At 63.8% G+C, this 23,179-nt stretch overlaps 1 protein-coding gene across 1 annotated transcript; it reads left to right on the forward strand.

The window, feature by feature from the left end:
* Window positions 1-5,889: 5,889 nt before the first annotated feature.
* Window positions 5,890-21,655, forward strand: SMTNL2 (smoothelin like 2). The gene is made up of 8 exons (XM_032839977.1): window positions 5,890-6,346; window positions 12,715-12,805; window positions 13,282-13,524; window positions 14,103-14,172; window positions 14,945-15,109; window positions 15,775-15,892; window positions 16,219-16,370; window positions 21,403-21,655. The coding sequence occupies exons 1-8, from the start codon at window positions 5,960-5,962 to the stop codon at window positions 21,527-21,529; spliced, it is 1,353 nt and encodes a 450-aa protein (XP_032695868.1). The 5' UTR covers window positions 5,890-5,959; the 3' UTR covers window positions 21,530-21,655.
* Window positions 21,656-23,179: the final 1,524 nt, after the last annotated feature.

Here is a 23,179-nt window from a genome sequence, read left to right on the forward strand (position 1 = left end):
CTGGGAGAGGGGAGAGGTCACAGGGGAGGGCTGGTGGGAGAGGCACTGAGCCCCTGGGGGCCTGGAGTGCTTGAAGGCCTGGGGCAGAGGGGTCTGAGCCCTCATGGGAGGGTGGGGCTGGGGATGGTCTGGTGCATCTGGTCCCCTCCCCGGGCTGCTGGCCTGCTGTCCCTGGGACTGGGGACAGGTGTCCTGCTTCTCCACACCCTCCTCCTGAGTGGGGCCAGCTGCCGCCCCCCCCCCCCCCCCCCCCCCCCCCCGGGGGGGGCCCGCGCCCCCCCCCCCCCCCCGCCCCTGTGCCAGTGTCAGGTTCCAGGCTGTTCCCTTGGGGAACTTTGATCTGGAAAGAATGAGGGTGACCGATCTGGCTGCTGCCCAGGGTCTCGCCGTGTCACTGAGACCTGGCCTGGGCTGCCCCCGCTGCCTTCCCGCCCCAGGGACACCAGCCCATCCCTTGGGGCTCAGAGGACACAGGACGGGTTTCTCTCGCTTCCTTTCTCTCCCTTGTTCTGTCCACCTCCGTCCAGTCCCGGGTCCGTGCACCCCTCATCCAGCTCCGGCCCCTCATTCACTCTTGTGACCGTGGTGGCTGATGGAGTTGGGGGGGGTGGGCAGAAGCATGAGTGAGGCGGGGTCTTGCCCTTTGAGGAGCCCCCAGCCCCGCACCCCAAACAGAGATCCCCACTCCGGACAGACATGAGCTGCACATTGGAAGATGGAGACGGGACCAGAGAGAAGGGATGTGTTCCAATGGGCACGGCGGGGCGGGGAGTGGAGGTGACCGGGGACAGACCTCATCAGGGCAGGGTTCCCAGAGGAGGCAGCATCTGGGTGGGCTCTGAAGATGTGGAGAATGAGGAATGAGCGGGAGTGGTAGACGGGACAGGGAGGAGTGCTGCCTGCATGTGGAAGTGAGTTTTGTCCAGGAAGGGCTTTCCTCATTACCAGAAGGCATTCCCTGTTGGTGGAAGGGACCCTTGGGTCAGAGGGACGGTTTTGTTAGAGTGAGGTGCCTCTGGGGCTTGCAGGGGAGGTGTGAGAAGGTGCTGGTGGGCCCTGGGGCCTCCCATGGACACGGCAGCCCCAGCTATCTCCAGCAAGCTCCTGAGCAAAGCCTGTGTGGCTATGACTACAGGAGGTTCCAGTAGGCCCCCTCCCCCACCAGTGAGGCCTGACCTCCCCACCCCCACCGCTCACTCGGAGCTAGTGGCCTTTTGCTGGGCTGAAAGGAGACACTGCCCAGCCTGCGGGGGGCCCCTGGGGAAGGCCCCAGGAGCCGGTGAGCCGTAGCCCTGGACCTCTGGCTCTTCTCCTCCTGGAGGCCACTGAGCCAGGCTCTATAAATAGTCCGGGAAGGGGGAGGGGAGCAGTCCAGGCAGGGCTGGAGGGTCCAGGCCTTTGGGGGGAAGGGGAGGGACAGGCAGGGAGAAGGCAGAGGGAGCCCAGAGCCTGAGGCCCAGATCTGCCCCCAAGGACAACTGCTGGCCCCTGGGTGAGGGGGTCCTCCCTGGCAGGAGCAGGGGCAGGGCCGTGGGGAGAGGGGGCAGTTCTCCTTCCTCCCACCCGGGCTGGTTTCTGGAGGATGTGAGCTGTGAGGGCTCTGAGCTGTCCTGCCCCTAAGATCTTAACCCCAGGGCCCAGGGGCCTGGGACAAGCTGTGGCTCTTCCCAGACCTCGGTGTCCCCTCTTGGGGCTGCCGTTCCCAGGGTGAGCCCGTGCAGACCTCGCCAGGCAATGGGGCCGGGGCTTAGGGGCTGGGGCTCCTGGAAATGGAAAATGTGAGCCCGACGGCCTTATCTGGGCTAGAAGCAGCTGTCTCCAGTCCACACCCTGCAGAGCCCCTGGGTCAGCACGAGGACCTCAGCCGCTCAGGCCGGGGCGGGTGTTATTTTTTTCTCTGGCTAGCCTGAGCCCCAGCAGAGGTCCGTGGGAAGTTCCTCCCCCACCGGGACCCAGAGGCCCACCCCGCCCTGCCCCATAACACCACGTCCTCAAGCCAGGGCCGCCCTTGGCATCTTCTGTGCAGCAGAGCAGAGCAGCCCACGGCACCCGGGATCTGCACCTTCTGCGGCGTCTGTTCCCACCAGCTCCACCAGCCACTCGGCCGTAGAAGTGAATGACCGGAGTTGGATGGGGTGCACGGTCCAGGGACCGGACGGAGGTGGAGAGAAAAGGGACAGGAAGGAAGCAAGAGCGTAGGATGCAGCGGACATGGGGACACGCACGTTGGGTGTGGGGCTGCTCAGGCAGTGTGTGACGGGCTTGCACGCACCCCTGTGTGGTATTGGCATCACAGGACGCGTCCCAGTGTTTGTGTCAGCACATGTCCCGGATGCACACGCGTGTGTCGGAAGGCACTCTCGGCCCCTGCAAGCATGTGCATGAAGGTCCCTCCTCCAAACGTGTCCACATGCCCTCCTCGCAGCATGGAGCACCACAGACCCTGTGACGCCCACATGTCCCTGCCCCCGCAGACACACTCCCCAGGGGTAGGTGCACAGACGCGCCCTCCGGTGCACGGGAAGAGATGAACAGGCCATGCTGGTGGGCAGCTGCAGAGTGTCCCCTGGGGATGGAGCCATGAAGTCTGAGACTTGGGTGGAATGACCCAGGGACCACCCCCCAAAATCCCAGGGGCCTCAGGGCCCCAGAACCAGCCCCAGGGGTCCTGTTTCCGGTGGGCAGAGCCCCACCTGCCCCTCTCTGGGGTCCCGGCCGGACACAAGACTCCAAGGCTGCCTGCTCTGGGGCTGGGCTCCTGCACACCCCCCCCCCCCAGTCCTTCTGTACTTGGCTCCTGAGCCCGGCAGGGTACATACACGCCCTGCGTGCCCATTCCTACGGGTCTCACAACAAGGCGGCCATTTCCAGGGCGGAGGCGAGGCAAATTGAGGATTTGGGAGGAGGAGTGTGGGGGTATATGTCTGCCTGGGGATCGACCCAGGCCTGGAGTGTACCTCCTGGAGCCCTTGTTAGCGTGCTCCCTTTGGCACCTGTGGCTGTGGGGCACGAGGTGTGGGGTGTGGCTGCTTTCCTGCACCTTCCTGGACGGCCGGGCCAGTTAGCTGCCCTGCCCCATGAGCTGAGGTCTCCATGGAGGGTGTGGCAGGCCCATCTGCCCTGGCCCATGACACTCCAACCTGAGCTCTTCTTGGCACAGGGGCATGGAGGGATCTCTAGGGCAAAGGCCGAGGTGACCTTGGAGGTGGGCCGCGTATGGCCTCTGTGAGTCCCCAGGGCTCACCGCTCACTCTAACCCATCTTAGCGAATGGCACTCCCACACCTCCCGGGTACCCAAGCATCCCTTCCCTCCTTCTGCTGTCCAGCCACCTAGCAGCCCATGAGCTCGCTGGTGAGCCTCCTTTGCCCAGGCGTCTAGGAGTCATCCAGGACTTCCTGAGCACTTTCTAAGGCCAGTGCTGTCCCAGGTGTGGGGGTGGATGGACGGCTGAGATGGAGGCCCTGCCCCCCGAGGAGCGGAGCTGCACATGTACACGAGCATCTGTGCGCACGGACCAGGGTGCGGAGGGTGGAGGGGTGGTCCCAGCCTGGTGGACACAGGAGGGTGCCTCCTTCAGTCCCTGCCCCCCTGCCCCCCTCTTCCCGCTCCTGGTACAGCTCTCCTCTCCCAGGCTCATCTCCAGCTACTGACTCAGTGGTGTGACTACGGAGGGAGAGTGGCCAAGGGGGGATGGTTTGCTTCTTGGACTGTCTGCCTTCCCAGAACTCACAGTGAACCCTGTCTCTGCCCTTGACGGAGTCCCCACTTCAGCGGCAGAGGGAGCCCGCCCTGCCCCTAAGCAGTTCCTCCCAAATATTCTCCTGGTGGATGGGGACAGCAGACAATTCACTGTGGTGGGAGATGGGAAAGGGTGGGTGGACCCCTGCCCATGCCCACCCCCATGGATGCTGCGGGCCCAGGCCCAGGAGGTCACACTCGCCAGTGCCCCCTAGGACTTCACCACGCGGTTCTTCCATGGGTGAAGAAGGGAAGGGGCTTCTTCAAAGGAAGGAATGGGAAGGGAGGGAATGGGCTTTTCTGGCTGAGATCGGGGTCTCTGATCCTCGGGCTCCCATGCTCAGACCTGCAGGGGTCATGAAGGCTGGCAGAGGGGTGGAGGGGGTGGGGAGGGCTCTCCCAGCCTCTCCCAGCCTCTCCCAACCTCTCCCAGCCTCTCCCAAATGTTCTGCCCGGAGAAAGAAGGCAGGGAGCGGTTTGGCTCACCCCAGTGCAGACAGCTACTTGGAACACATGCTCGATTTCTCTCTCTCTCTCTCTCTCTCTCTCACACACACACACAAAACATGCACGCCTTTTGGCACTTGACTTTCTCATGAAATAATTGCTGGAAGGCTCCTTGGATTAGGTAACCCAGCATTCCTTCGGGTCCCCATGTTGGAGGGGAGCAAGGGCGGGGCAGGGGGGTGTCTGTGCTCAGCTCAGCATCTGCCAGGCTGATCCACAGTCCAGGAAGCCTGACATGACAGGAACAAGCCCTTCAGACCTCTTGTTCCTGAGCCAACAAGCTGAGCCCGCCCAGCCACTGGGCCTCCTTCAGGTGGGCCTTGCCTACTAAGGTGAAGGCTAGTCAGGAAAGGTTCCCAAAGGTTTTTGGGAAAAGAATGGGATGTTCCCATTTTTATTTTATTATTTTTAAAAAAAGATTTTATTTATTTATTTATTTGACAGACAGAGAGATCACAAGCAGGCAGAGAGGCAGGCAGAGAGAGAGGAGGAAGCAGGCTCCCTGCTGAGCAGAGAGCCCGATGTGGGGCTCGATCCCAGGACCCTGAGATCATGACCCGAGCTGAAGGCAGAGGCTGAACCCACTGAGCCCCCCCAGGCGCCCCCGTCCCGTTTTTATTTTAAAGCAGATGACAATGACACAGGAACTCGGAGTATCTTTGTCCATCATCAGTCTGGTCTTCCTGAAGCAACAGCTGTCTGCATTCTTCCCTCTCTCGGGAGGCTTGTCCGGTGGGGGAGGTGGAAGGGAGGAATGTCTGGGTTCAGGCAGGAAAGCAGTGTTGAGAGGGAACAGTGCTGGGAACCCTGGCCTGTGGGTAGAGGCCCTGACTGAGACTGAGGGAGAGACAGGGCCCACTAGCCCAAAACTCACTCATCCGGGATCTGGAGATTTACCCTCAGTGCTCCCTTTCCTCTCTGCCAGACCTCAGCGCCTCCTGGATCCCCTACTAGGATCCCCCACTAGGGTCCCCTTGGGGAGCCTGGAGCCCCTTCTGACCAGAGGCGAGGAGGACACAAAGACGGAGCCACACCGAGTGGGGCTGGGAGGGGACCTCCCGCGGGTCTCCCGCTCCCGGTCTTAACAACAGGTGCAGGAGATGGCAGGCAGAGCTCCGCCAGGTGAGTCTGTGCCCGGGAGAGCCTGACGCAGCGTAGAGAGGGCAGGGACCCGGACAGGGCGAGGGTTGGGACGGCGGTTCTGGGGGCTCCTGCTGCCCTCAGCTCTCTCTGAGCAGGGGGGGAGTCCCCACCCCCAGCGCGACCAAGCCTTGCGGGTGAGAGCCCGAAGGGAACGCAGAACCCGCGTCTGTGGTCTCCAGGGTAAAGTCCACTTGGGGGTCGAGGCCTTCTTCCGGTGGGGCGGCCGCCCCTCGCCCAGGCCTCACGCCGCTCCTCCCGGGCCGGTAGGGGTGTGGTCTCGGACCCGTGCGCGCCCCTCGGGACTGCGGCGCCAGGAGGGCCCGGATTCGCGCCTCTGAGACGCCCCCCCGCCCCGCCCCGCGCGCCCCGGGCCCGCCCCCGAGGCCCCGCCCCCGCTCGGCGCCCAGTCCCGGGGCTCGCGGGCCCGCCCCGCCCCCCGCCCTCCGCCCGCCCTCCCACCGCCCCTCCCGCGAGCCCGGCCCGGGGGCGCACAGTCGCGGCCCGCAGCTGCGGAGGAGCTCGGCGTCTCCCCGCCAGGCCAGCGCTAGCCCCGCGCGCTCCGCTCGGCCATGGAGCCGGGCCCCGACGCCGAGGAGGCGCGCACGGTGCGGGAGGCGCTGGGCCGCTACGAGGCGGCGCTGGAGGGCGCGGTGCGCGCGCTGCACGAGGACATGCAGGGGCTGCAGCGCGGCGTGGAGCGGCGCGTGGCTGAGGCGCTGCGCCTGGCCGGCCCGCTGGCGCGCACCGTGGCCGACCTGCAGCGCGATAACCAGCGGCTGCAGGCGCAGCTCGAGCGCTTGACGCGGCAGGTGGAGGCTCTGGGGACCGGGCCGTCCCCCGCGGCCGGCACTCCGGGCACGCCCAGCCCTCCGCCCGGTGTCCCCGGCCGCGCGCCCCGCCTGGGCACCGCGCGCTTCGCCAGCCACGCCACCTTCTCGCTGTCCGGCCGCAGCCAGGTGAGGCTCCGGGAGCGCCGGCGCCGGTGCGCGGGCGCCGGGGGCGTGGGGCTTCGCGCCCCGGGGCCGCCCCTCCTCCTCCAGTGCGTGCGTCCGCCTGCGCGCGTCTGCTGGGCTGGGGGCCGCGGCCCGCTGGCCGCTGGAACTCGGTGTGGGGGTCCGGCCACCGCTCCGCCGTGGGAGAGGGCCGGAGAAGCCTGCCCGCTGCACCTGTCTCGGGCCCTCTCCTTTCTTTGGAACCAGACCCTGGTTTGCCCAGAGTTCGGTCTCCCTCTCCCCTTTGTCCCGTGACGCTAAGGGCTTAGGCGCTGAGTTAGGGGCCCCGACCATTTCCACATCGCCTGCTCGCCTCTGGTGTGTCCCAATGGTCAGCAACCCCCACCTCCATTCACGGCCCCCCGCGTTGCCGCTCACTGAGGCCTGACGGCTCACGTTATTAATTAACCCAGACGGAGAACTCAGGCCCCTTGTGTGTGTGAGCCAGAGGCGAGGAGGACACAATGTGGCTGTGGCCACCTCATTTGGGAACTGGTAGGGGGTTAAGGGATCTGGGGAAACCAGCCTTGAGCAGTCTCTAGCTTCCTGGGGTCAGTGACCAGCAGGGAGTTCGTGGTGTGGGGGTGCGGTGATAGAGGCGGGTGTGGACCAGTCACTTCCCTGAGCTCGGGGCCTCCAGGAGAGGCAGGTTAGAATGTTTCCATGCTGTGTGCAGTGGCCCTTAGGTGGGATTTTCCACTCTGCTCAGGCATGTTCTCTGGGGTTGGGTTTCCAGGGTCTGGGTCTGAGCCCTTTGCACCTGCTGCCCCTCCTTGGCTCAATCCCTCATGCAGTCAATCTCCTGTGTGGGCTGGGCTGCCCCTCGGGGGGCAAGGCAGAGGGGGATCAGCTCAGCGCTTGCCCCAGAAGGTCCCAGCTGGGTGGGAGATGGACCCAGATGGCGTAGTGCCAACCGTGTATGGGCGGCCAGAGCCACGTGCCTGTCCAGTGGGTGTCCCAGGAGGCCTGTGTGCCCGACGGAGGCCCAGGGATTGCCGCTGCTCGGGCAGGTGGAGGTGGGATGGGGCGGTGCACGCAGGCTCGGCAAACCCAAAGGCACTGCCTGGCCAGAGGGGAGCCTGATGGGGTGAGAGGGGGAGGGTGAATTGTGAGGGACCTCTGGGTGCTGGCTAAGGGAACCAGGCTTTGTCCCTGGGGGCGAGACCTTCCTCAACCTTCGGGGGTGGCAGAGCCCCCAGGCGGGCCAGTGCTCTGTGCAAAGTGTCTGCAAGTACAGATACAGTTAATTCTGTCCTGTGAGCACAAAACACGACACATCCATGGCATACACTCACCACTGTGAGCTCGTGCCTAATAAACTGTGTCATCGGCCGTTTTTGAAGTTGTATTCTGACACACACTCATGGAAGCAGCTGCCCAAGGTTTCAGAAAAATAACGTCTGCATCATGCGTAGATGAGTGTGTATTTGCACGTGCTTGCTCATACACGTGTCGGGGGGCTCTCTGGTCATCTGCCTCAGTGGGAATCGGCCAGAGGTGAGCTGGTCCTCTTGGATATGGGGGTGGTGGGTGAGGGGTGCTGGGCAGAGAGAGACAGGGTCTTCCCACTAGCCATCTGCAAGCTCCCGCAAGGACGGATGGCAGGGTGGAGGGCGGCTGGAGACAGAGTGGGTTAAGGTGGGACAGCCCCAGGAGAGAAGACAGCCTGAACGGGGGTAGGGGCATGGGGACCGGGGGCTGCCTTGGGGCTAGGTCTGAAAGGGGGAGTCCGCGTGGTGAGGTGGCGTTTGGGCACAGACAGGAGCCTGCCGGGGATCTGCTGGGTCACAGCTCTGGTGGGATCATGCTGCGTGGGCAGATCTGCGGGACATCGAGGGGACGCTGTCCCAGAGCAGGTGGAGTCATGGATCTGGGGTGCCTAGGGCAGTCGAGGGTGGACATCAGGGAGACACCAGGCCAGAGCTGGCCATTGAAGGTGGCAGCGGGGGGAGGGCTGCAGGGCAGAAGGAGAAGGTGAGGCAGGAGCCCTGGGTGACGTGCAGGAGATGTCAGGGTCCCCGAAATCTCAAGGCTGGGGTCACGGGCCAGCAGGGCTGCTGTGGCTCTTCAGGGATGGGGACGGACACCCAGCTGGAATGGGGGTTGTGGGCCTCAGAAAGACGAACATCACTGATACCTGGGTGGAGGACGGGGGGTCCCATCTGGGGGCACAGCTCCCCCTTGCCTGGCTTCAGAAGCGCTGGTCCCCACTGCTCACGAGCGTGGACCCGTTCCTGGCAGCGAAAGGGGCCGTGCGGAGCCATGTGCACGTTCACGTGCGCTCACGTGAGGGGACGAGCATCTCAGGCCCGCACAGGGTACCCTGTCCTGCACGGGGAGTCAGCTTCAGGCTGGGCACGGGGCTGCCCCTTGTCTCTCACACCCCGTGTCTGTGTCAAGAGGGTAGGGTCCCGTTACGGCTGCGGTGGGTTGGGCGTCGTGCAGGCTGGGGTTACCCCACCCCTCTGTAATCAGCCAGATTTAGAGAGCCTTTTGCTTTCTGCTGTTTCAAACTGGGGGTTTGTAGGTGTGGGAGGTGGGTCCTACTTAGTGTAGAAATGGACCCTGAGCCTAATGGGGGAAGAGTGGGTTAATCCACTTCCCAGTGCACACACCTTGGCCTTGCTAGGTAGTAAGAGGACAGAGCTGTAGCCAGGGAAGGTCTGAGAGAAGGGAGAGGGCTAGACACGCGTGGGAGCAACCAGGGTGGACTTCCCGTAGGAGGCCCCAGTCCCTGGAGCAGATGGGAGCTACTTTGGTCACATCCACTCTGAGGCTTCAGGAGCATCTCCTCAGAGGCGGACCACACTTTTTCTGTATCTAAACCAAGGGGGATGGGGCTGGGCAGGTTGGGTGGGCCCCTTGTGCTGGGTGGACTGGGTTCTTCAACAGTGACATCCGCCGGCAGGGGCCTTCGGTGGACGGCAGCCGCCTGAGGCCAGGCCGGAGTTGTTCCCTGGAAGGGTCCGGGGCCGAGCCGGAGCCACAGCGTTCTCTAGTGGTGGCGGCGGGGGAGGCCCTCAGGGACAGCTGCCAGGAGCTCCGGTCCAGGCCCGCCTGCGAGAGAAACCAGACTCCCTTATCTGCCTTCCTCTCCCAGACGCACTGTGTGATAGCAGAGGTCGCCACTCTCGGGAGGCCCGCGATGGGACTGAGTCTTGAGAACCTCGTGTGGGGGAGGGAGGGGGAAGCGGCAGTCCTTGGGGGGGTTGCTGGTCACTCCGGGGCTGCCTGCAGGCTAAGGGTGTGGAGGGTCAGGCAGAAAGGAGAACACCCGAAATGTGCCCGCCATCCTAAAAGTGTTTCCAGACTTCCCAGGGAGAGGACTGTCCCCAGAGACCCTGAAATCGCTTGCCCTGCGGCCCTGCCCCCATGAATGTCCTCAGCCCTGGACTCCCGGACAGGGACCAACGTCCCCGTCACACAGAGCCCAGGTGGGGAACTCCGCAGGACCAGTTCCTGTCCCCAAGGCTCCCCATGGGGCTGAGGCAGGCTGACCCCGATGCTGGGAGAGCCAGCTGGAGGCCCCAGGGTGTGCTTGGGGATCCCGGCAAGGGCTTGCTCGAGCCCAGCTCCTTGGTTTGAGGGCTCTGTGCACAGAGGTCCTGCTGGGGGGCTTACTCCATCATTACCCCGTTTCCTCTCCCTAATTGGACTAAGGTCCAGTGGGGGCCAGAGGTCCATCCTGCCCCAGGCTCCGGGGACAAGTTCGTGCTGAGTTGTCCTCTGTTTTCTGGAAGGCCGGAGCACTTGTGGCCAGTCTTGGGTTGGGTTGGGAGACCTGGGTCCCAAACCTTGGTTCCGCCGCTGCCTATAGTAGAACGGGAATTTAGGCTTCTGGGTCGTGTGGTGACGGGGTGGAGGGTGGGCTCCGGGAAGTCCGTTGGCCTGGGACACCGGCAGAGCACAGCCCTCTCCTCGAGGGAGGGGCCGGGGACCCGGGGGTCTGGGCTTGGCCCCCACCCTGGCTGCAGTCTGGCTGAGACCCCTTGATGGGAATCTGGCTGGTCCAGAGCTCGTTTCCTCGTTTCGTGGTTGTGGCGGCTGGTTCCCTGGTGCTTCCCAGGGTGGGGGAACCTGCGACGTGCAGGGGCAGGCGTCTGGGCCCCCCCCCATAAAGACCCACATTCCTAAGAAATGGTTTCACCATCAGCCTGTCCCTCTAGGCTCCTACCTGGACCTGTGGCACCGGTTGGACCAGAGTAGGGGTGGGTGGGGGGACACGGAGACCCCGGAGCGGAGTTGGCCCTGCTGACAGGTGGGGGCTGGGGTTTAGGGGGGACGGGTTGTTTCTCCTCCCCCTGCTGAGTTGGCTTCAAATCAGCCCACAGGTGCCTCTGCGGGGGCTCCCAAGTGCCCCCCCTTTTGTACTGCACCTGCGAGGGGGCCTGGCCCCTTCCCCGCCCTCCTGAGTCAGGAGCTGAGGGGTCACCCGAATTCTGGCCTTTCTCACTTCTGCGGGACCGCACCTGCAGAGGGTCCCCTGTCCCACCGCGTCCATCTGGAAGAGCCCCTGTAACTGCCCTGTCTCCCAGCACAACCAGCGTTTCCACCGGCTTCTCCCCCCACTAACCCGATTCAGTCCCTGAGCTCACCAGCGAGCTCTTCTTCCGTGAACCCAGCAGGAAGGGTCTAGAGCTCATCGCCACCTTCTCCTTGACCACAGGCCACCCATGGGTGCTGTGGCATACCTGCCTCCTTGGTTCCCATGCTCCCACCTCCCCCAGCCTGTCTGGCTACTCCCCTCTGAGATGCCACTTCTCCCCACCCCAGGCCCCATGCACCCCGGGCCGTCTGTTCCTCCGCTGTGCTCGGGAGGCAGGACTCCTGTTCCCCCCGGTCCTCCGTCCATCCTCTTCAGCTGCGGGCGCAGACACCGAGCTGTCTCCTGACCTTGCGTCCGGCTGCCCCAGGCTCACCTTATACTCCTTGTATCCCAGACCCGGATCCTTGCGTTCCCACCGACACTCCCCTCTTCCTGGACACTCTCCTCTAGGATCCAAAGCCCAAGCTCTGAAGAGGCCTCATCCCTCCCCATCCTCCTCCTCCTCTCCCTCCTCCCAGAGCTCTGGTCCTGCCTTTGCAGCCGGGGCCTGTGTCCCCTCCCTCTAGACCAGCACCAGGGCTGCGCGGTGTGTCTCCTGCTGCTGGATCGGAGTGTTCTGCGCCTGGAAGCCTGTTTCTGCAGACATGAATTGCTCCGCTGGGAATGGCCTCCCCTCCTCGTCTGCCGGGCTTACTCCAGACTTGGCTTGGGAAGGCCTCCTGGGCCCACTGGGCTGGAGGAAGTTTGCCGGAGGCATGACTGTCAGGCTGGCTTGGTGGTGTGTGCTCAAGGTCCTGGCTCCCCAACCAGTCCAACCCCGACTGACAGAGTGGCCGCCACTAGCCCTGGTTGTGGGAGCAGCTGAGCTGTCCGGGACCGGGATGGGCTTTGTTAGTCGTCTGGGAACCTTGCAGATCATGAGACAGCCTGGAAGTGTCGGGGAAGGGGACAGTCAACCTCTCCAGGTGCCCATTGTGGCCCCTGAGGAGAGGCCTGGTAGTGGTCGGCCTGGATCCCCTTCTCTGACGGCCCCTTCTCTGAGCCCCTGGGTTCTGTCGAGCAGGCTAGCAAGTCTGTGGGAGGCAGAAGCACGTTAGTTTAAGCACCAGGCCCAGAAAAAGGTCCTGACGCCTGTGGGACGCTCAGAGGGGACGCGTGGAGCTGCCTCCACCTCCAGCAGGGAAACGGAGACCCGGAGGGGCTGACCTGAGTCGAGCAGCATGGCGGTCGGTGGCACAGCTGGGACACCAGGCCCCCGGGGGCTCTTGGGGTCAGCTCTGCTGCTGTGCGGAGGGAAGAAGGGGCCCCGAGGAACCAGGCAGGCCCCCCGCTCCGGGCACCCGGGCACATGTCATAGCTCTGGGTCTAACGAAAGTCCTCGGAGCCCCATGCCCGACGTTGGCCCAGAGGACCTTGTGGTTCTGGTTTTGGCAGCCCTTGGCTGGCAGGCCTAGCTGGCACGAATGGGCCTGCCCGGCCTGGGGTGCCGGCTCTTGGGGCCCGGGGAGCGGTCTGGAGAAGGCCGGGCCACCTTGTACATGGCTCCTCACCTTTTGTCCCTGGCACTCTGGGTACGTCTGCCTGGCTGGACCCCAGGGGCTCCGCGGCGGGGGCTGGGTACGCTCCAGCCTGCCGTGGGACCCGGGCCCGCTGCAGTATCTTCTGGGGGCTGCCTCTCAAATGTGTGGGTTGTTTGGCTCCAGAATGAGGGGGGCCTTTAGACGGTGGTCTGCGGGGGGCAGCGGGCCCTGCCTGATGGGGCATCCTCGGGTGTGTGTCTCTGCAGAGCCTGGACCACCAGGACGAAGCTGGCGAACCAGAGGCGCGGAGAGCCTTGGACGCGTATGTCGTCGAGAATGGGCACCAGCCAGGGGCAGGTAGGGGCCGATGGCACAGGACGGGGGGCCGTGGGTTACCTCTGCGCCCGGCCAGCGCTTGGCTGAGAGGGGACCTGAACCCGGACCCCAGCAGCTAGGGAGACTGTGAGGGGGCGGCTTCGCTCAGGGCAAAGCAGAGCTTTCTAAACACAGAGGGAAACGGGCGCTCTCGGGAGGTGAGGAGCTCCCTGTTTCCGAGGAGTGCGGCTGGGGCTGAGTGCTCATCCAAACAGCAGGCTAGCACAGTGGCTGACAGGCTGCTCGTGCTTGCTGAGCTGACTCTGAGGGCGGTTTGGAAAAGACATAAAGTCTGGTTGGAGCTTTGAGGTGTCTGCAGAAGAGGGAGGTCAGGGAGGCCTTCCTGGAGGAGGTGAGAGGGGAGGTGCAGGGAGGCTAGAGTCCTCCTGGGGCGTCTGAGTCAGCTTGGATGCCCGGCTGACCTGCCCCCCCCAAGCCCCCGTGGTCACGTGTTCCAGGTCTGGGTGATGGACCCTCGGAGACCGCCCAAACCTTCCCGGCACCACAGCCTCCGAAGCCGCGTCCCGTGAGCCTCTCCTTGCGGCTGCCCCACCAGCCCGTCACAGCTGTCATGCGGGTCTCGGAGAGGTTCTCGGGGGAGACCTCGGCCACGGCTCTCTCTCCCACGTCCGCCGCCGTCCTGGGGGGGCCCGGCCTGAGCCCCAGTGAGCCCACCATGGCCTGGACTCCCGGTCCCAGCGGTAGGAGCAGGAGAGCAGGGCCTGGGGGCAGACCCCACCCCAAGGTGGAGGGCGGGCAGGGCACAGAGGCGGGTGCTTGGCAAGAGACCCAGAAAAGCTGGGGCGGCACTGCAGCCCCACCCCGGCCCCCACCACGACCCCCTTCCCTTGCCCCTTCCACGCAGCCCGTCCCTGTCTGACTGAGGCACGCCCCATGGCTGTCGTCAGGTCGAGCTGCGGGGAGAAGGTGGTTTGCACCCCTGCACAGTCTGGCATGCTTCCCCGGGTCTGGCCTGTGGTCAGGCTGTCGTTGGTGGTCCCTGGGCAGGGCTTCCAGAATGAGGGTTTGGGAATGAAGTGTCTGCTGGAGATGCAGCGGCCTGGGAGGCCTGGGCCCTCAAACGCAGGGTGGGGACCCGTACCAGCCCTTTTGTGTCCTTGCTCTACGTTCCCAGCTTCCTGTCCCTCAACTGCTGGCCGAGATGGGGCTTGGAGCCTGGGGCACCTGCCTGTCTGGGGAGTGATGCTGGGGCCGGGAGGGGCCGGCGGTGGGCCCTCCCTGCACCCAGGCCTACTTGTCTTCTCTCCTCGTCCCGCAGAGAAGAGCCCTTGTGTCCCGCAGTCCGGTGCCGGCTATGGGGCAGCGCTGGCAGGCAGGGATGGTGACAGGTGGGTCGGGATGGCCACAGGTGGGTCGGGATGGCCACAGCGGGGTCTTGTCCCCCCATAAGGCGAGCCAGGGTCCAGAGCCAGGGCAGCAGGGGAGGTGAGGTGCTCTCCCCCTGCACAGTCTTGCTTGGAGAAACGTGGCTGCAGCTATTTCTACATGGACACCTCAGATCAGGGCCTGGCGAGGCTGGGAGGGTCATCTCAGGCCCACAGAGCATGGAGGGAGGGAGGCAGTCTTGACCCTGGCTGGCCGGGCTTCCTCCACTGGGTGCTTCCCGCCGCCCGCATGGGATGGAGGAGGCACCTGGAGAGGCCCCTGGGCTGGGACAGGTGTGTGGGGCCTCCCTGGGTGCAGACCTCCTCCTGGCTCCCCCAGGCCAGCTGGACTGACACTGGAGCTTGGATGGGGGTGGTGGGGCTCAGCTTTTCTTGTAATCATAAAGGGAAATTGTGACTTTCTGGCAAACGGTTGAGGAGGAAACAAAGAGGGTCTTATCTAGTGGTGGACAGGCTGGGCCCCGTGGGGCTGGTCTGGGTTACCCCGCCCTGCCCACCCCAGGACCTGGCACCTGCTGAGGGGGCTGCTCTCTCGGGTGTGCGGCTTGGACAGAGGCTGGATCCCAAACCGGCTCGGCAGGGTGGGCCTGGAGCCTGCAGGGCTTCCTCTGTCCCTGCCGCTTCCCCTGCCTCCGTCACTCTGTCACTCTGGGGGGGGGGGGGGGGGCTGAGCCCGTGGGGGCCTGGTGTTCCTGACACGTGGTTCTCTCCTCAGCCCAACCCTGGCAACGCCACCCCGGTCGCCCCCATCCCCCCCACCGCCGGCCACGGCCCAGGCCCGGCGCCGGGAGCTGGTGAGGTCGCAGACGCTGCCCCGCACGTCGGGGGCGCAGGCCCGGAAGGCCTTGTTTGAGAAGTGGGAGCAGGACACCGCGGGCAAGTACGGACACCTGACCCGGAGTGGGGCCCGGCCCTGTTCCCGTGATGAGAGCCCCTTTCCTGCCCATTCTGGGGGTGCCCCAGGCGGCCCTCTGTCACCCTCCCTTGGTTTCTGGGCACGACGGGGATTCCCAGGGGAGTGGTGGGGGGGCACCCTGTCGCTCGCAGAGACAGAGCTGGTGTTTGCATAGGTATCCAGCAGTCAGCCTGACACCTGCCGTGTGCAGGGTGGGGCCAGGCCTGTGTGTGAGGACGGCCCCCTCCCGTCCTGACGGCCTCCCACCAGGGAGGGAGGCTAAGGCAGACAGCCTGATCTCAGCTGCTAGGGGGTGTTCTTGGGGTACAGATGAGGACCCCCCTCTCTGGCTAGGAAGGAACTCTTGTCAGTGAGCGTGGCCTCAGGGTGGCTGGGATGAAGGGAAGGGGGAGCTGCAGGCAGCAGCCTCAGGCCTCGAAGGCTCGGGAGCCCTGATTTCCAGGCTGGGATATAGACAGGAACTTGGGGGCTGGAGGGAGGATGGACCTGCCAGACATTGTCAAGGGAGGTTCTCCCTGGGGGAGCAGAGCCGGCGGGGGCATTCTCCTGGGGGCATGGGATCACCGGGGAGCCCCGGGCCTGTGGGGAGGAGGAGGAGGGCCCCCCTTCAGGCTGCACCCTTCGCACAGGGGCAAAGGGGAGGCGCGGGCCAAGTTGAAGCGGTCCCAGAGCTTCGGGGTGGCCAGCGCCAGCAGCATCAAGCAGCTCCTGTTGGAGTGGTGTCGCAAGAAGACGCTTGGCTACCAGGTGAGCCGGGTTCCGCCCCAGCCCGGGGTCCCCTTAGGGGCCGGGGCGTGGGACTGGGCTGGAGTCCCAGCTTCCCCAGGGGCCAGGGTGCCTCTGGGGCCGGGACACAGGGGCAGGCTGGAGTCCTGGCCTTCCCCGGGGGTTGCTGGCCGCCCACAGCACGTGCTCAGAAACCCTGGGGCTCCTGAGGCTGGACCCGTGCACCTGACCAGCTGGGGTCTGGTGGCTTTGACTTCTTGCTGACCTGGTGGGCGCTGGGAGGGGCTGCCTGTGGGGGAGCCGTGCCCCCGCTCACCTCCCCGCGTTGACCCGTGGCCGCCTGGAAGCACGTGGACCTGCAGAACTTCTCCTCCAGCTGGAGCGACGGGATGGCCTTCTGTGCCCTGGTGCACTCCTTCTTCCCTGACGCCTTCGACTACAGCACCCTGAGCCCCGCACAGCGGCAGAAGAACTTTGAGCTGGCCTTCACCATGGCTGAGTGAGCATGGCGGGTCCCGAGCACGCACTGGCCCCAGGGTGGGGGTGCTGCAGGCAGGCTGGGCGCGGGGCCCTCCACTCTGCTCACCTCCTGCGCCGCCCGGGAGATGCCATTCTGGGGGGTCGCCCAGACTCGCTGTGGAGCTGGCGCTCAGCTTGCCGCACCTGCCCTTCCTGCTGGGTGCCTGGCCCTGCCGTGTGGTCTGAGGGCCGTGGGGTGGGGTCTCCCAGGGCACCCTACCTGTTTTCTCGGGGCGGGCGGGGAGATTCTGTTGCTTTGGGGCAAGCAGGAGATCGAAGGTCTGCCTGGGAGACATCTTAAGAGCTTCTCTGAGAAGTCGATCGTGTTTCTCTATATGCTGTCCTGGTATCTGATACGAAATCGTCTACTTCCCTGAGACCCACTCTTTTCAAGGAGGCTGAGTGGGGCAGAGTCTGGGATGTCCCGTCTGGGATGTCCCGTCTGGGATTTGGTGGTTGGCTCGAGGCAGCACGTGGGGCATCGGGGCTCCAGTGGGGGTGCAGGCAATTCCCTGGGGCTGGTCTGCCTGTGTTCTCAGGGGGCCGGAGAGTGGCTGCAGCGACAGCGTAGTAGATGTACCAGCTCCGAAGGGCCATGGGCAGGGGCTGGGGGAAAGGGCTCTGTCCTCACATTGGGGCCTCCTTTGGCTGGACATTATCAGGGGGCAGAGGGCAGGGCAGCCTGGGGACGGGGCACAGTGGAGGATGTTTAGGGCTGCTGGATGTTCAGTTTCCAGGAATTAAGGGGCAGAAGGTCGGAGGGAAAGAAGCTCTCCCCCCAAAGCCAAGTTTCCTGGAGGGAACGTTTCTCTCTCCTGGGGTAGCCTCTGTGCCTGCTGACATCAGCCCCCAGCAGCCTGCGTGTCCCCACCCAGCTCCCTGAGCAGGGGCAGGCCTCACGCCAGGCCTGGACCCTGGACCTGGCCAGGGACGGTTCCATGGGTCCTGCCAGAGCTGAGGGGTCCGGAGCTCTCCGGGGCGGCCGTTCCTGCTCGGGGGGCATGATGGAGATGGCAGCTCCCAGCTTCGTGGCGGAGCTGTTGGACTATTGGTACTGCCCTGTAGTGTGGTCTCGGCTGACACGCTTGGACTCGGGGTCCCAGGAACTCCTTGTATCCTTTAAGTGCCTTCCCTTTCTTGGCTGTTTGGCGTAGCTGTCATTCTAATCACAGAAGCAGCTCTGGAGGGAGGATGTTATGCAACCGGACCCAGACGGCGGGGAAGCAGAGCCAAGGGGGACGGCCGGTGTTGGGGAGGGCGCCTCGCTGGTGGGAGCCCAGGAATGGTGGCCCTCAAAGTGCGGACTCGGAGTGTGTGCGGTGCATGAGGCCCCCGGGGTTCTCTTTCATCAAGACCAGGGGGCCGTGCCCTGGGCGAGGCTGGGCGGAGCGGGGAGAGGGGCCCTGGGCCACGGGGAATACAGCCCCCCTCACCCACCTCAAACCCCTCGGCCAGAGCCAGAGCAAGGCTGCGTTCTCCCCGCAGGAGGCGTGGGCTCCTGGAGCCTCTAGACTTGGACACACGTTTCCTCTACTCCCAGCCTGGGGGTGACATGCCAGCCGCTCCGGGTTCTTCTCTCTTCCTCCCCAGAGTGAGCGGAGGGGCTGTAGCCTGGCTTTGCCTCCCTGTGGCCTGAGCCTGCTTGTGACGGGGGAGGGGAGGATGGTCGGCCTGTGGTCTTCAGCTCTCGGTGGCCGGTGGGGCGGCTTGTTGGGCTCTTCTGCGGCCTTGGGGGGCGGGGTGGAGCTTGTTCAGGGCCTGGGAAGGGGTCTCTGCTGGGGGTCCTTCAGGAGGTGACCTCACAGGTGCAGTTTGGGTCACCTGGTTCTGTGGGCAGCAGGCTGGCCAGGAGCGGGCAGGGTGCGATGGAGGATACACGGGCTCCTTGGGCGCAGGGGCACCTCCCGTCAGGGAGTGTTTCCAGACCCTTCTGCGAGCAAGGGCCAGAGAGGCACAGCGGAGGCTCGGGAACCTGTGTGGGGCCGGGGTTGGTGCTGCCCCTCGTCCCAGTAAGGGACCGACGGCCCAGAGACTCCTGTGGCCTCATGTGCCAGCAATTCCGTGTTGACAGCAGCGCGAGCTCCCTTGTTGGACAGGCCTCCAGGGTTTGGAAGGCGGGAACGCCAGCCCTTTTTCGGAGGCGGCTGTGGCGGGTGGGTGCGCAGTGTGTGTGGGGGGGCCCTCTGCACCCCACCCCCACCCCCAGCCGTGGACCAGGGCAGGCCCGGGGCCAGGTGTGTGGCCCGCGGCTCCCACGTGCCCTGTGGGGAATGTGTCCTGCTCTCCGGTTACTGTGTGTGCGAAGCCAGCCGGGAGGCGGTCGCCCGAGCTGGGCATCTGCATCTAGAGAAGCCTTAAGTAAAAATAACCCTGCGCCCCTCCTCCACGTCCCTCCCGGGCCAGCCCGTGCTAATGGAGGATCCGGGTAGAGCCGGACTGGCAGAGTCGGAACCCAGCCCCAGGCAGGGTGCAGCCTCGGGAACTCATTAGAAAATGGTCGTCCTTCGTCCTTTGGACGCGTCCGTAGTGTCTGAGTTCTTTCAACGAGCTGGTGTCGCCTTTTACAAGAGCGGTTTATGGATGTGTCCATTGGGCCTCAGCTTTTCAGAAAGAGCCACGGGGGCCTCAAGTATTTTGAGACTCATGTATTTTTGTAAAAGTCAGTACCAATCATCGTTTCCTCTTACCATATTCTGATTCTGAAATTTCATTCAGCCTGTGTCTGCAGCTCCTTGGAGACTTGACGTGACTGTTGCGGCTGGTGGGGTGGGGACCGGGATCCTGGTGGTTGGCAGGGGAGCCGGGACCTTGCCCACAGCTTCTCGTTGAAGGCCGGGGAGGCCTTCATCCCCGTCCTCACTGCCACCCTGATGGGGAAGCCCTGCTGTCTGGGTAGGGGTGCCTGTGGTGGGAGCCTCGGGAGTGCAGATGGGGGTCCGCACTCTCTCCCTGCATGGGCTGGAACATGCCAGCCGTTCTGGGCGCCCTCCGATAAGAAGGCAGGGAGGATGCTAGAAGCAACGCAGACACGGTCCCCGGTGCCCTTCGAGCTGTTTAGTCTTGGAGAAAGACATGATAGGGAGGTTCTCGGAAGGTTCTCTTCTGGCAGGAGATGTGGGAAAAAGTCAGGCTGAGAATGCGCGCATGAGGTGGATAGGTAGGAAGGACGCAGAGGCAAAAAGGCCTACGTGTGAGGGGAACTTTCCTGCCCTTGGGGCAGAGAGGGCCCCTGAGTAGGGCCACCGCGGAGAGAGCTGGGGTCCTGTCCCCAGTGCTTGGGGGCTAGCACTCCGTTCTCTTCCCAGGCTGACAGCCGGGATTTTAAGATGGCTCTCATCTAACTTGGGGGCCGCAGACCCCGTGTCTAGGGGACAGCCCGGCAGACGTGCCGAGGTAGGAAGGCCTTGGGTTCACAACCCTTCCCCACCAGCGAAGCAAACCCTTCCCCACAGGCCTGCCCTTGGTCAGAGCTCACGTTTCACCGACACGGAGCCCCGACCTGGCCCGCCGGCGACACCATGGAGCCCTGCCCGGGACCAAGCCCCCCCGTCACCTCACGAAGCCACTGGGTTCCCTCACAGGGACCCACTCCAATCCAAGGGGGAGGTGGCAGTGGGCCCCGGGACAGATGTCTGTGTTTCACTCTGACCTTTGGGTTCTGAGAGGAGGCCTGGTGTCTGGCCAGCACGCAGGGTGGGGCCCCGAGCTTGTGTCCCAGTCCCGGGCATGGGGCCAGGGGAGGGCCATGGGAGGCACCAGCACTGACCCGCCGGCCCCGGGGTACCAGCATGGGATGGGGGCATGAGTCGCAGAGCCAGCCTCCAAACCCAGCTGCTCAGAGTCCAAATTCCGACCAGCTGTCCCGTCCACGTGCATGCTCCTTAAATCGAGCGCCATGACAAAAATGACAAGTACCGCTGGTGTTAATTAACCGTGCTGTTCGGGGGCACAGAGAGCCTGGGAGAAGGGAAGTGTCTTTCTTACCCCAAGTCAGTAAAGAAGGGGCCAGGTCGTGAGCCCTGACAGTCATGTACTTGTTCACGGGGGAGGAGGCAGGGACCTTGGGACCATGAACCGCGCCCCACCACAGAGGGACGGATGCTGACAGCACCAGGTGTGGGCGTTTGAGCCCGGTCGGTGCCACGATTCCCGTGCCCTGGGCAGCACGGGCAGCGGTTGGAGGGACCGACAGTCTGAAGACTGGCGCTGACCCCTGTCACTGTGGGTGCTGCCCCGGGGGCTGGGGACAGCGGGGAGACCCCTCTCTTTCCAGCCCAGAGAACGCCCAGCTTCCCCTCTACACCGGGCCCCAAGGCTAGACCAGTGTTCCTGAGTGTGTATGGCCCTGGGGGCCTGGGGGCCGTGAGTGGGTCGTAGGCAACTTCCTGGCCTTGGCCTTGGGACCCGTCAGCCAGCAGGTGATGAAACCAGGTGAGCGGTTTGCGCCTGAGTTAAGCAGGGTGGAGGAGGGTGAGAAACCAGCATCTGGGGGAAATCTCAGGGGCAGAGGGCACCTTTGTGAAACCGTGGGCACGTTCGCGGGCATGGGCCGAGCCTCCCAGCTCGGGTCTCAGACAAGCGTTAAAAGACCACTTAGGAGCCGTCTGGGTGAATTTGTTTTTTACTTCCTTTGTTTAAATTTTATAGTTCATGCCGATTTTCCACATCCTGCCCATATATGCTGAAATTTTTAGCAAAACTTAGTTTTTAAATTAAACTAAAATTTTGCTAATAGAATTGGGACTCACATTTAAGAGTGCATTTAGTGAAACTTCTGAGGGAACATTAATTTCACCGACGTGCGCAACAAGGCAGTCTGGTGACGTGAGAATGCGGATTGGCTCGGTGGTTCCTGGATGCGGGGTCTGGGCAGTGCTACCTTGGAGGGAGTGACCCCGGGGTCTCCCAGGTCATGGGAAGGCCCGGGGCGGGGTCGGGGGGCGTTCTGTTGGCGGGGCTGCGGGGCCAGCCGGTGGCTAGGACCTTGCCCTGACAGGGTTTCTGTGTTTCAGGAAGCTGGCCAACTGCGAGCGGCTCATCGAGGTGGAGGACATGATGGTGATGGGCCACAGGCCGGACCCCATGTGTGTCTTCACCTACGTCCAGTCGCTGTACAACCACCTGCGTCGCTTTGAATGAAGCCCGTGGGGCCTGGCTGGCCAGGGCCGGCCCTGGGAGGAGACTGAGGGGCCGCCCGCGCTCCCCCAGCGGGGCGACCCCAGTGGTCTGGGTGAGAGCCTCGTTGTCCTGTGCCGTGCAGCCGTTGGCCCACTGTGCCGTTCGACATGGGCACTGTGCTCTGCGTGGGGCGCGGCCTGGGCCCCCCAGAAGAGGGAGGGCTACCACAGTGCGATTGGTGCTAAGTGATGATCTCCCTTCCAGTAAAAGGCTCGCCTGTGGGTTCTGGAATGCGAGATCGCTTCCCCACAGGTGACTCTGATACATTGGCTTCACGGCTTTCTGAGGGTCGCCAGGTGTGTTTTATGACGATACCCAGACTAGCGTCTCCGTCCCAAACTAGCGTAGCTTCCTCCCTCTGGGCCTCTGCCAGGAAGCCGGGGGAATCTCCGCCAGCAGCCCGACACGGAAGACCACGTCTTGGGAAGAAACCCTCTGATCTCTCCCAGGTCCTGGGCAACAGATGACCTTCAAGTCACCCTGGCTCTCTGGGGAGACGGGAAGGCTGTTCGCCTGGTCCCGAGGTACCCCATCCTGCCCGGGAGGCCCCAGGAGCATTGGCTAAGAGTGCGCTCTCAGGACCTTAAAGCTTTTAGGGGAGGACAAGGCCCTTTGCGCAGAGAGCTAGTTTTTACTCACGTTTTTTTAGGGGATTTGCTGCGGGCATCTATGGAAGTCACTGCATCTGTACCGCTGACTGTTTGTCCATAAAAGGATGTGTCTAGCTTCACTCGTGGTTTGTTCTTTCTGTTCTGAGACGTGGGCCTTGTGGACGGGAGATCTTTGCTTGCATTTCCCATGAAACTCTGCCCAAATCCCTTCCCCACCCTGTATCTGCTTCTATTTCTCAGTCACCGCCCGGGAAGTTGGCAGTCATGTTTGGACATTTGTTGGTATGTCTTCCCTCGCCCCTGCTGCTGCGTGAGCGAGAACAGGGAGTCGCCCTCTGGGCGCTGATGGGCGGGCCAGGGACAGCCACGGCCAGAAACGCCGGGCTCCACTGCGGTCCCGTCACGGAGCACTGGGTCATGGCCACAGCTGTTTGCGCTAGGTTCTCGCAGAACACCTGTAGAGTCCCCACATGTACCCATTAGCTTATTCAAGACCTTCTCCCAACTGGGATGGACTTTAGGCACAATTCTAGCTTTCTAAGTAGCTGATAGGTCCTGAGCTCATGCAACAAGCTCCAAACGCCAGAGCCTGTGTGCCTTCTCAGTCTCATATGCGTGGTCCTTGTGTGTTGGGGGGCCAGGACTCTCTGGGGCACGAGGGGGGACACGGCGGAACTTGCCAGGAGGGTGAGCAGAAGCTCAGCAGGATTGCTCGTTGGGGCTGAAGTCCTGTCCTTTGTTTTTCCCCGCAGTGGGAACTACCTCTCCTCTCTCTCTCTCTCTCTCTCGTTCATGGAGGCCCGGGACGGTCAGCCCTCCTGTTAGCAGAGACATGGTGCCTGTTTTTTATTTTTTTATTTCCCAAACTGCAGCTTAGGGTTTCAAGCCTCGAGCCCGTTTGGGACACTGGGGCTCTTTGCGAAGCGTTTCTGTCTGTTACCGAGCTCTCACACGCGGGAGCCGGAGCTCTCCTGAGGCGCACATGTGGCCCTGCACCTTC

This window comes from Lontra canadensis, unplaced genomic scaffold (genome assembly GCF_010015895.1).
Source record: "Lontra canadensis isolate GAN:19392208 unplaced genomic scaffold, GSC_riverotter_1.0 scaffold110, whole genome shotgun sequence".
Lineage (NCBI taxonomy): Eukaryota > Metazoa > Chordata > Mammalia > Carnivora > Mustelidae > Lontra > Lontra canadensis.